At 45.2% G+C, this 13,685-nt stretch overlaps 1 protein-coding gene across 1 annotated transcript in view; it reads left to right on the top strand.

Annotated features, from left to right (window-relative positions):
• znrf2b (zinc and ring finger 2b) overlaps positions 1 to 12,471 on the top strand; it is a 34,621-nt gene extending 22,150 nt beyond the window's left edge. Inside the window, exons 2-5 of the mRNA XM_079226978.1 lie at positions 2,077 to 2,172; positions 11,709 to 11,814; positions 12,016 to 12,088; positions 12,194 to 12,471. Coding sequence (XP_079083104.1) covers positions 2,077 to 2,172; positions 11,709 to 11,814; positions 12,016 to 12,073 — 260 coding nt within the window. The 3' untranslated portion in view covers positions 12,074 to 12,088; positions 12,194 to 12,471. The remainder of the gene's footprint in view (positions 1 to 2,076; positions 2,173 to 11,708; positions 11,815 to 12,015; positions 12,089 to 12,193) is intronic.
• The last annotated feature ends 1,214 nt before the right edge of the window (positions 12,472 to 13,685 follow it).

Here is a 13,685-nt window from a genome sequence, read left to right as displayed (position 1 = left end):
TCTTCGAACGTGTCATACGTCTTAAGCAGTAATTTATGCAAAGAAAATTACCCAGCATGCCCCAATCTGAGAAATTTTAGGCATAAAGGTTATAACCTTTCCATTTTTGAATAAAACTCCTTGGTAACAGGCCAAGGCTTTGTTTTGTACAAAGCGACGGCCGATTTCACTTCCTGGAGAGAACCTCCAGTTCACTGGATGAGTCATCACGGCCTCACACTTGCCGAGCGGGAATTCATCCACGCCTCTCCTTCAAATGCATACACACCTAGACGACACACTCCTAACTGTCAGCAGATGGCGGGCAGATCGTGAGCGTGTACACGTTGTGATTCACTTAAATAGGTCAGGAGGGGGATCGCCTGCTTCTGCCCTCACTAATCTATTCATCCCATCAGTGTCGCCGCATGTGGATGGGTTGGTGTAAGCTCCACAGATGAGATGCACACGTCCGTCACCTGTCGGTGATGTGTGGCGTTCTGCACAGCTGTACGGTCAGTCGATGGCCGACGGCCGACAGTTTCTATGGAGGTGATCTTTGACAGAGGGCACGCTGGTGTCAGTGGAAACCCGCCGGATTTACCGTTGTGTGTGTGAGATTATGACAGCGTGCTTTTGATGGAAAGTGAAAGAAAAAGATAATTCCAGGCAGCGCTGTGACTGGAAGCATTGGGGGTGGGGGGGTGATGTGTGGTTCATCTGTTAAGTTATCGGTGACCTTTCATAGAAATGCATCTGCTTCTCACTGACCCGTCTGTCAGTTTGTACCCGTCTGTCAGTTTGTACCCGTCTGTCAGTTTGTACCCGTCTGTCGGCCTGTACCCGTCTGTCGGCCTGTACCCGTCTGTCGGTGTGTACCCGTCTGTCAGTTTGTACCCGTCTGTCGGCCTGTACCCGTCTGTCGGCCTGTACCCGTCTGTCGGTGTGTACCCGTCTGTCAGTTTGTACCCGTCTGTCGGCCTGTACCCGTCTGTCGGTGTGTACCCGTCTGTCAGTTTGTACCCGTCTGTCGGCCTGTACCCGTCTGTCGGCCTGTACCCGTCTGTCGGTGTGTACCCGTCTGTCAGTTTGTACCCGTCTGTCGGCCTGTACCCGTCTGTCGGCGTGTACCCGTCTGTCGGCCTGTACCCGTCTGTCAGTTTGTACCCGTCTGTCGGCCTGTACCCGTCTGTCGGCCTGTACCCGTCTGTCGGCCTGTACCCGTCTGTCAGTTTGTACCCGTCTGTCGGCCTGTACCCGTCTGTCGGCCTGTACCCGTCTGTCGGCCTGTACCCGTCTGTCGGTGTGTACCCGTCTGTCAGTTTGTACCCGTCTGTCGGCCTGTACCCATCTGTCGGCCTGTACCCGTCTGTCGGTGTGTACCCGTCTGTCAGTTTGTACCCGTCTGTCGGCCTGTACCCGTCTGTCGGCCTGTACCCGTCTGTCAGTTTGTACCCGTCTGTCGGCCTGTACCCGTCTGTCGGCCTGTACCCGTCTGTCGGCCTGTACCGTCTGTCGGCCTGTACCCGTCTGTCGGCCTGTACCTGTCTGTCGGCCTGTACCCGTCTGTCGGCGTGTACCCGTCTGTCGGCGTGTACCCGTCTGTCGGCGTGTACCCGTCTGTCGGCCTGTACCCGTCTGTCGGCCTGTACCCGTCTGTCGGCCTGTACCCGTCTGTCGGCCTGCTACAGAGTCCCCTACTGTCAAAACACAAAAGAGGTCTCATTGGACACTGCAAACTGCAATACGAGGACAACTGTTGTTTTGCATTATGTCTTCTTATTTGTTGTACAGAACAGTTAGATCTCTGCATGACTCGTGTAATATGTATTATTTGGTGTAAAGAACAGTGAGATCTCTGCATGACTCGTGTAATTTGTGACAGGCGGACTGATGAGTCTAAACACATTTGACACCAGTTGAACCCTGTGTGGTCTCGGCAGACATTAAAGGGCAGTACAGAAATGTCGTATTGTAAATCTAAAGGGCGATACCATAACCCTGATACTGAGTGCAGACCACTTGGTTGTTTGCATCAATAGCCACTAATAGCTCATTCTTCTGACGTTGTGTGTGTGCTTCTGTTCTTCCTCCCAGGCTTCAAGTGCCCCGTGTGCTCCAAGTACGTGTCCTCGGATGAGATGGATCTCCATCTGGTCTTGTGTTTAACCAAACCCAGAGTCACGTATAACGGTAGGAATCTGTTCCTGTTGAACTTCACTCATATCATATTAATAAGGGACGGAAGCAGAACAATCCGTGAGCAAATTCAGCTATCAGGATCAAAATCAAACAACACTGCAGTCAACACTTGAAACGAGGAAGGACCTTGCTTATGGCCTGGTAGTACAACATGTAAACATACTGGGGTCTTTCATTTGGACGTCTTCAGGTCTTTCTTTTTAATAGAATTAGCCAAAATCTCTCGTTTTTAAAAACGCAGCAAACTATTAACGCCGTTAATTATTTGATCATGTATTAACTCTTTTTTTTTTTGCATTGGGAGGGTCTTATAGCTGCACTTTAAATCTCTCCCAGACGGCGTAGTTCAGACCTGGGCATCTTACGGCTCTCCCAGTCCGGCCCGCGTGAGGTCAATCAAAAAAGAAAAAGAAATAAATACACGGCATAAATGCAATACAACGGCACTGCTTTTACTCTGAAGGTGATTTATATATGCGCGCACGCTTCCACAGCCTCAGCGACCAGCTTGTTGCCAACAGACTGAAGCACGTCTTGTTCTGTATTTTCTGTCCTCAGCGTCAAAGCACGTCTTGTTCTGTAGTTTCTGTTCTCAGCGTCAAAGCACGTCTTGTTCTGTAGTTTCTGTTCTCAGCGAGCACAGAGCTCTCACAGGAGCCTCGCGCTGCAGTCTCCAAATCCAGATTGAACATTAATCGCGCATGCGCAAAGCCTCCGCTGAGATACCAGTGGCGGCTGGTGAATTTTTTTTTTTGGGGGGGGGGGGCGCAGCAGTTGGGCAGCGCGGTTTAAATAGCACTCCACAATGAGAAGAAAAGAGGTTTTGAGTAGAACATTCTAAAAAACAAAGCTTTATTTCAAGACAACACAGTGCTCAACACTGTCCAATAACAACTGTCAACAAACTGTAACTTTGGGCATGAGAGGTTCAGAGCAGGTTTAAGAAACATTGGGTTGGGTTTCAGAGGTTTACAGAATAAAAGAGGTGCCCACACCCTCACATGAAAGAGGTTTAGAGCAGAATAGATTCAGAAAGAATCACATTTTACATTGGTTGTTTGACAGAGTAGGCCCCACTACTTGTAAAGACATTTAAACTGGGGGCCCTGCAGTAAGGTGGCACTGGTGAGGTGGTCTTTGAAGGCAACGCGTTCCCTGGTGTGTCCAAGTATGGTGTCACAAACCTACAGATAAATATATAGAGAGACAGACAGACAGATGAGTTGTGGGGAAATATCTACTACAAACAGGCTTCATACTACAGACAAAAGCCAACAATCAAAGTTGACAAAAAAAACTATGTTTTGTATGTCTTGATGGCTCATCAACAGACAAAAGGCCAGGAGCACCTTGATGCTCTAGCCTGGAGCTCACACACACACACACACGCACACGCACACACACACACACACACACACACACACACACACACACACACACACACACACACACACACTGGGGGTTGAATTGGTATTTTAGATAAAGATATGATATCCACCCAAATCTAACATGTGTTCTGCTGTGGGAAAGATAAAACATTAAACTCTAACACAGGCATCTGCTGATGTTGACACTCACCTCTGCAGCGATCCTTCAAGCTCATCTTCCTTCATAGCCTGGAGCTTCCTCGGCTGCTCAGAGCCACTGCTTTGCTCCACACTTAGCATCCAGCTAACCAGCTCCGGTTAGTGCTTTGCTGCTGAATTTTTAAATCCGGACGTTCGGGTCCCAACTCTTTCAGCCTCTTCTTGTCAACACCTGACCGTCGGTTGAAAGGTGTTTCGCGTAGAGATACCACAGAGTTTTCAGTCGCCATACTAACATAATCAAAGTCTCTGCTAGTGTTGCTCGCGTAGCTACGTGGGAGCTGTATGGGCTGTGAGGGAATGATAAAGGTCTCTGATTCGACGAATAGTCCAATCACGTTGCAATAACAAACGATGTCATTGGCTAGGGCGCACAGATTTGTGCGCCCGAAAATTCAAGTTTCATCCGCCAATGAGAAGCTGTCCTCGCCGTAGCGACCGTGAAATGTTTGCTCGCTGCCATAGACTCACATTTGGCCGGCGCCCCGACAGGGGGGAGGGGCTTTTCTCAGTGATGATGAACGGCGATGTATTATATTTGGTGACATTTAACTGGTTGTTTAAGTGGTTGTTGACAAGAGTTTACGGTCTCCCACACACATTTAGCGTGTCAACACGGTATATTTCTTATTTAAATTATTTGGTACATAATGTTTTTTGACAGTATATATTATTTATTTATTTTCTTCTCTTTTTTTTTTCATCGCAAATTTTAAGAGGGGTGGCGCCCTAGCGCCCTCTATTGACGCACCGCCACTGTGAGATACCTGTTAGCTGTCCTTCACTTCTCCACCTCATTCAACCAGACTTCAGTGCACTTGTTCAAGCCAACACAGACTGGACTTTTCTCACTGAGTAAGAAAAACTGAACTGAACAACATCAAAAGTACTGATTGCTTCTGTATAAATTTAATCAATTGCTGGTCTTTAACATACATCTTTAAGGTAAGCAACAAACTGAACATGACAAAAGAAGGAGTGGCTTGTCTCCTTCACAGGGACCCTTACTACTGAACAGACTGTTTATGTTGTTCCCTGAAGACAAATGTTTCTTCTTCGGCATAGTCATATAGAAGTATTCAAAAAATAAAATACATCATTTTTTTCTTCCCTGGCATATATTTTTGATTTATATACTGTTGTTAACTTGCTGTTGCTCCAGAGTGCCTGCTATATTGTTCTGATAACATTACTTTAAAATAAAAGCGCGCAATACACTAGTTTTTACTTCATTATTGAATTTGGTGCATAATGCGATTTATCGTGATCAATCCCAGAAACATCATGCGATTAATCAGTTACATTTTTTCAACTTTGCCCATCCCTAATATATATATACACTCACCTAAAGGATTATTAGGAACACCTGTTCAATTTCTCATTAATGCAATTATCTAATCAACCAATCACATGGCAGTTGCTTCAATGCATTTAGGGGTGTGGTCCTGGTCAAGACAATCTCTTGAACTCCAAACTGAATGTCAGAATGGGAAAGAAAGGTGATTTAAGCAATTTTGAGCGTGGCATGGTTGTTGGTGCCAGACGGGCAACCATTTCTATGGTTTACAAAGAATGGTGTGAAAAGGGAAAAACATCCAGTAGGCCACCATGTTCCCATCCTCTGATGGCTACTTCCAGCAGAATAATGCACCATGTCACAAATCTTGAATCATTTCTAATTGGTTTCTTGAACATGACAATGAGTTCACTGTACTAAAATGGCCCCCACAGTCACCAGATCTCAACCCAATAGAGCATCTTTGGGATGTGGTAGAACGGGAGCTTCGTGCCCTGGATGTGCATCCCACAAATCTCCATCAACTGCAAGATGCTATCCTATCAATATGGGCCAACATACTAACTTGTCAGATAATATATGTTATAAATGTCACAAAATGAATACATGCAGGATGCGTAATTCTGAGTCCTCATTATTCTTGATGATCATGGAGCTCTCTGGTTATGTAACTTCATCTTCTGCTTCTCTGGGAAATCTGTCCTCTTTCTGTCATGTTTCCCAAACTGCAGAGTGACACAGTGGCAGCTTTTTGTTTATTGATCAGTGATCTGTTGTGATCTGTCACAACCAGCGTTTATAATATGACACAGTGGGTTTTCTTTATGTCACATGAGAGCTAGCTCTACATCAGGACTGTCTTTACTCTTGTTTAGATTATTACTGCTATTTGTTTGTATCTTTTATCCAGTATTATTATTCTCAGTGATATATGCATGAGGAGTATTGGGCTAATAGCATCATGTACATGTACTCAGGCCAGGACCAGCATCATGCATGAGGAGTATGAGGCATATTGCATCATGTATCTAGGAGTTATAACAGGGTTCTCTCATATAGCGATTGGCACAAAGTAGGTGTGTCTTTGGGTCCCCCTCACGTCGCGGCCGTTGGATGAAAATGCAAAAAAAGCACAAGCCATACTCCTGAGAGTCTTGAGATCATCCTTGAACCGAATTGAAGTGGATTACATACATATTGTAGGAGGAGTAGTCTTTGGCAGAAATGCAAATATATAGGCTAAAATTAGCAAAAACGGGCCGAAAATGCCAAATGTGCACATATACCCCAAGTTTGGAGTCGTTTGTCCAAATAGTTTTAATGTTGTGAGTGTTAATATGAGAGGTATGAGAGGTTAATTGGTCGATATCTCCTCAACGCAATGAGATATCAAATACATTTCAATCCAGTATTGATGATGCACCTCCAATGATGATAACTACCAAGTTTGGAAAGGGAAGAAAAAGAATAATCCCGGCAATTTCAATAGGGTCCTACTCGGAGTGACTACGTCAGTCGCTTGGACTCTAATAATGATGATGATGATAATAACTACATCATTATGTATGTAGTCATCAAACTTACCTCCCATTTATTTCCACATTTCTATATTAGTTTCTCTCTCGTCCTCAGACATTGCAGCACACACACGCACACACACACACACACACACACGCACACACACACACACACACACACACACACACACACACACACACACACATACATTGAGAATACTCCCACTAACCCTGAACTGGGTGTTTTTAAGAGCTCGGCCTATATTAGTTTTTTTAGTATGACAGCATAATGTAAACATGTTTCATAGAGATCCTTAAATATGGTTCATGAAGTATTGCGAGTCTGTCCCGATAGGAAGGTTGACATGTGACCTCGTTGGTGCTCTCTGGTGAGCAACTAGAAATGCATGCATGTGATCAGAGTAGTTTTACGGTTTGTTGTAAGATGAAAAACAAACTACTGACACATCTTTCTATCTCTTTGATTGATGGGACAGACGCTAAGTTATTGCTCCAAACGAGCACTCCTTCCACAGCCTCGCTGTCGACTGAAAATGAAGTTGCCAGGACGGATAAGTGGCCTCTGCTACTGATTAAAGTGTTCAGACTGAATAATGAAGGGAAACAAAAATGGCAATTTTGTCTGATGAGCAGATTAATCTTTGACATCCGGGTACTGAAAATATCTTGTCAGCAATATCTTGAATTACAAACTTCAGAAATCTGCACTGTGCAAGATGCAAATAAGAAAAGGAACAGTGGAGGCAGCATCTGAGGACGGGAGGGAAGGACAAGAACAATGGAACGTTTGGTGGACACACTCCCAAGCAAATTATTTGAGATGTTTATATATATATAAATACATACATACATACATATCCCCAGCATCCAGTGCTACTCCGGTGCTGTTCTTAGTTTACGTCAGTAGTTCTCACGCCGGCGATCGCATCACCAGGACGGAGCCGCCGGCCATGGAGGACCTCTACACCCAGCGGTTTAGGAAGAGAGACAACGAGGTTTTTAAAGACCCCGCCCACCATCCGGTCCCGCAACATTTCCATCTGCAGATCCAAACGTTGACCAGAGAAGGAGGAATAAGCCATTTGAACCGTCACGGTGTGCAGACCTCCTTTGTGCCCTCCAATGTGTCTTTTGACTTAGCTATATAAACATGTCTCCTGAGGGGACGCAGTCCTTCAAACTCCCTTTTTAAATATGTGTGTGGTGTAAAGACCAGGGTTAACAAACAACACGGTTCATGTGAACTTGTTCAGCGTGTGTGTGTGTGTGTGTCCACATCACGGCCTCTTAGCCCGGAGATCACAGCTGCTCTGTGGTGTTTGTGGCCATTCTTATGCTGTGTTCACACCGGACGCGACGCGAATTTGCGGCGCCGCGTCCACCGCGGAAGTTTACTCGCGCGTCCAAAGGGGCGTGGCTTAGCTCTGTTGCTTGCCTCTGTGAGAGACAAGCGACGAAGCTTTCATTTCCACTATCGACCATGGAATAAATAACCACTAGTTCTGCTTTATACTTATTGTGGAAGTCCCAAACATGTCGGAACATGAAACGCCCTCGTATTTGGGTTCATAACATCATCCGTAGCCGCACACAGCTCGGTGAATTTCACCGACTCCTCCAGGAACGGCGTCTCGCGTATCTCTGTAAAGCGATACCGATTATGCCATCCACCATGGAAACAACCACCAGTTCTGCTTTATACTTTTTGTGTAAACTCCACATATGTGGGAACATCAAACTCCATGGCGTCTGGGTTCATACTATTATCCGTAGTCCCACAACAGCGTCTCAATGAAGCCGCTGTCAGCGCTGGTTCAGGCGGAGCAGCAGCAGTTTCATTCAGGAACGGGGAGACGGCGGTGGTGACGGGCGGAGCTTCTCAATGCTGATTCTCAACGCTGATTGGCTGCCGCAACTTTGCGTCACGCGATTTCTCCACCAGAGTTTGGATAATTCAACTCACGCGAATTCGCGCCGCGTCCTTCGCTTTGTTCGCCCCAGGTCAAACGTTCTGTTGGCGCCGCCTCCAACGCGTCTATCTCGCCGCACATTCGCAAATTCGCGCCGCAGCGCGTCTGTGGATTGACTTTACATGGAAACTGGTCGCGCCGCGTCCGGTGTGAACACGGCATAATACGATAATCAGCCTCTCAGGCCGTCCTGCTGTCTGCCTTCACACACGCACACACACACACACACACACATACACACACACAATACCTCACATGACCCTGATGGACTATAATCAGCATGTTTATGTTATGTTCCTCTCAGTCGTTTGCTTTTAGCCATGCAAGGACTGCGCACTATGACACACACACACACACACACACACACACACACACACACACTCTCGCTTCAACTTGTGCTTGTGCAACAGTCTAGTCTTTTTTATGCTATTGACATCGTTTGTTGATTATGGACACAGCCAGTCAGAAGGGCACAGCCGGAAACCTGCAGAGCAGAACCAGGAAGTGATTTGGCCTCGTCGAACTGTTTATTTACACACTGACCTGTGGCCCCTAAATATATCCCCAGCTGGTTCATCACACAGACACACACACAAACAGCAGCTGTCATGTGACATAACATCACAGCTCCCCCGTCTGCATGTGTTTCCATTGCATTTTTCACGACCCGTTTCAGATTTACAACCTTCTGTGAAACAGACTGATGACGCTTTTCATTCTAGTAAACACCGCAGACAGGAAACTACAGCTCCACCCCGCTGCAGTAAAAGCTGCTCTTTGCTGATCCCCGATCCTTCCTGCTGGGGGTCATTACCGAGGTCAAAGGTCAAAGAGATATTTTTTTATAACTGAAGTCTGGCTATTCATCTGGGTTGCCAAAGATCTTTTTCTTTTTTTACATATTTTTTCTGGCTGACTACAGAGATACATAACACTCTGTGTCAGTATTTATGAAGTAATTCCAAAAAAAACAGCTTAAAGAGTCTTCAAACCACAAAGGGGAGTGCAACTGAACGGGTTGGAACCTCTTTCAAAGCAGAATGAGTAAGATTTTCCTAATAAACATCAAGGTTCTTACAGTCATGGAAAACCTGGAAAAGTTATGGAATTTTAAAATGGTTATTTCCAGGCCTGGAAAAGTCCTTGAAAAAACTAAAATCCCAAAAGTTTTGGAAAGGTCATGTAAATGTGTTATATTCATGACGTTCATTTACTCAGATTCTGAAATAATGAATATGCTTTTAAAAGAAAGACTCAAAATATAAGCAGGCGTACATACAGGCATCTATATAAATGTTTATTCTTTTAATCAAACTATTGTCTCATTCATTTGTGTCATTTAAGGTTTACTGTATGCTTTGTATTCTCATTGTTAGTTTAAATACTACATTTACTCACTTTTTACTGTTTACACAAAATGTTTGATCATGGAAATATGGTTTAAAGTCATGGAAAACCGTTGGTCAAAATGTGTATGAACCCTGCAATTTGTAGACTCATAACAAATAATCCTCCTTAGTCCTGTCGTGTGAGGGTTGGTCTGGATCTGCCCTCTGACTGTTCTTCTTGGGCAATCTTTGGGACATTTCTTGGCACCGGTGATGTACAAAGCGGCCAGCTGTCAGATCGTGAGCACGCATCCGAGAGGAAGCTCAGAAAATGGTGGACGCAGCGCAGAAGGAAAACGATAAAATAGTTTGGTGAGACGCCGAGTGGACAAAGCTCGTTCCAAAACGAGAGTGAAGACACTCGGAGAGCGACTTATGGCGACAAGACCGTGTCCGCCACATCACAGCCTCTCTGACTGGTGTCCTTTACCAAGACGCCACTGTGTGAGATAATTACAGATCATATTTAGAGTCTCTTTCTTTCTGAGAGTGAAGAGGAAGGGTTAACAGTCAGTCAGTCAGGAAGGAAGCGATTAGCCTAGCTTAGCATAAAAGACTGGAAACAGACGGCGCACCTCAAAAAAACATCGACCATCAGCTCTCCTTGCTTTCAGACTTCATGCTAAGCTAACTCCTGGGCATCAAGATGGAAGTTGCTGACTGGGCAGAACAGGTGGATCACATGTGTGTTACAGACCTGCTGACTCACTGAACACCTCATATTAATGACACACGGCTCCTCTAGACTCCAACTTTATTGGACTCAACCAGCTGTTCCTTTTGTAATAATTGTAAATTATAAAAAGTAATTGTGTGTGTGTGTGTGAGAGAGAGAGAGTGTGTGTGGCGCTAAAGACGTTCCCCATCAGCTGAGCTGATGCCATGTGCTGCAGCCCATAATAACTAGCTTTTCTGGGCCTATGTGGGTTAATCCACTGTTACATAAAGCCGGTTCTAATGACTGTTTTTCTGCAGGTGATGGGTTTAATGCTGCACACTCAGACTTTCACTTCAGACCCAGAACAATGCTTTGCATATCAGGAAAAGATGAGAACTGCTGAGTGTTTACACACACACACACACTCAAACTCAGTCAACTCATTAATGCTGCCTTCAGGGATATTTTGGAAATAATAATTACAACTTGAGCATGCATAACAGATATGAAGGTAGTGGTGGAGACCAACTTGACTTTGTATGTTTTACAATTGCAACAGTACACCTGTGTGTGTGTGTGTGTGTGTGTGTGTGTGTGTGTGTGTGTGTGTGTGTGTGTGTGTGTGTGTGTGTGTGCTTTTAAAAGAAAGACGCTTAAAATATAAGCAGGCATACATACAGGCATCTATATAAATGTTTATTCTTTTAATCAAACTATTGTCTCATTCATTTGTGTCATTTAAGGTTTACTGTATGCTTTGTATTGTCATTGTTAGTTTAAATACTACATTTACTCACTTTTTACTGTTTACACCCAGATTTCACAAAATGTTTGGTCATGGAAATTTGGTTTAAAGTCATGGAAATGTGTATGAACCCTGTGTATGTATGTATGTATGTATGTATGTATGTATGTGTGTGTGTGTGTGTGTGTGTGTATATATTACAATATCAGTCGTGTTAATAAATAAAACCTCTGTAAACTGATATTGTGATCTCACATGCTCCAGGTCATGTTGTTGACAGCAGGAGTGTGTTATGAAGGGCCCGACAGTCTTGACTGACTCCTGTGGTGTGATGTCATCTTACAGAGGACGTCCTGACCAAGGATGCAGGAGAATGTGCAATTTGCCTGGAGGAGCTGGTGCAGGGAGACACCATCGCCCGCCTGCCCTGCCTCTGCATCTACCACAAAGGGTAAGAGGGAACACACAAAGGTATCCTCTGGATTGGACTGAGTTTACTCGCACATGTTTAGGTGGATCTGCTGACATCTAGTGGTGAAGGCTGGTCACCGCAGGATGTCAGCAGATCCAACGCGTTGGGCTTTTTGATGGCCTGTCATGCGTTTCTCTCTGCTCCTCGTCATCTCTTCTTCTTCCCCGCTCTCCTTCTCAGCTGCATCGATGAGTGGTTTGAAGTGAACCGGTCGTGTCCAGAGCATCCGTCAGATTAAAGCCGCTTTGCGCTGGTGAAGTGAACTTTTTTATTATTATTATCCCGATAGTAAATATAGGACTCTTCTCCATCTGTTTATTGGGTTTGTAATATTCTCTCTTGGTTTGTTTGGGGACAGGTATTCCACAATGTGAGGGATCTACAAACGGGAGTGTGGATCCAGGGAGACTGCTGGACACTGTGATCTGTTAAACCCAATAATGTAGTGCCACCGTGTGCCAAATCTCATTCAAGCAATCTTCAGGGATACAGACATTTTGTGTTTTATGTTTAAGTTGCACATCCACGCTCGGTCTCCTTCTGGGCGGACTGGCCCCCGCCTCACGTCGTCTCCGGTCCCGGCAGAGACTGGTAGACCCTGACGCGGCAGAGACTGGTAAACCCTGACGCTGAAGGAGGACCACGTCCACCTCCTCCTTCAGCGTCAGGGTCTACCGGTGCCTTGGTGTTCGGATGCCCCGCTCACAACGGGGGCGGGACAGAGGAGGACCGGACCGGCTGGACGGACTCGAGGGAGTGTCTCGCCTCAACGGCCAGAAACACGCCGGAGACGGAGAGCAGCGGGGAAGGACTGTCTGCTTTTAGCAGCTCGGACATTTTCAGAACTGAAGCTGCTGAAAACAATGGTGCCAAACAACTGAATATTGTCAAACACACACACACACACACACACACATACACTTTATCACCAGTGCTTTTTTAATCATGGAGTAGAGGTCTTCAGGTACCAAAAACCTGCCCCCAATGCTGGAAAGGATCCCCGACTTACCGACCTGAGCCAAAACTAGAGTCCTGCTGCCAACACGACACACACACGCACACACACACACACACACACACACACACGTTAGCTCAGTGTCTCGTTCTAACGACAGCATTGTCTTGTGTGAACGAGATCCTTTTCATGTCCTGACTTGTTATACCGACACGTAGCAATGTGAGGACGGTTCTGGTCGTACCAGCGTAATATGTAGGACAAACTCAAAGATCCATTGATTTTGTGTTATAACAAGAAGGATTTCTGATTAAACAGCTGTTGTTATGACAGGAAAGGTTTGTTGGTGTGAAGTGACTATAGCATGAACAATATCATTTCATAACATGAAGAAGATCTCGTGAGAAACATTTTCACTTCATTGAAAAAGTGATTTTTTTATTTGAACTTATTTTGCTCTGTCGGTTTAGTTGTAATGCTTCTCCGTGGAAATATGAGATTCTTTTTTTCTTCATAAAATGTGATGTAGTCTATAATCTAGGCTCTGTATTAATTATAACATTTGGTCATACACTCAGAGGAAAACAGAAACGTGTCCTGAAGTTCACATGTTCTCCTCCAACAGTGAGCGCTGTCAGCTCCAGGGAACCGAACCCACGGAGACAAACAGGGTTCACATAGAGGAATGAAGCACTTTTAAAGTAATGAAGCTTATGGAGTATATTTCAAATCCACATTTTTCAAAGAGATTTTTTTCTATAAAAACCTCAAGGTTCCGTCTGGAGTTTTTTGTCCCCATCTTATTGGTCGAGGTCACAGGTTGACGAGGTCCGCCGGCCGGCCAATGATGTCATCGTTCTCCAGGTGGCAGTAGAGAGCAGCAGAGGCGGTGAAC

Source organism: Taurulus bubalis (assembly GCF_910589615.1).
Source record: "Taurulus bubalis genome assembly, chromosome: 12".
Taxonomy (NCBI): Eukaryota; Metazoa; Chordata; class Actinopteri; order Perciformes; family Cottidae; genus Taurulus; species Taurulus bubalis.
Note: the sequence above shows the minus strand (reverse complement) of the source record. Positions and strands in the feature narration are given on the sequence as shown.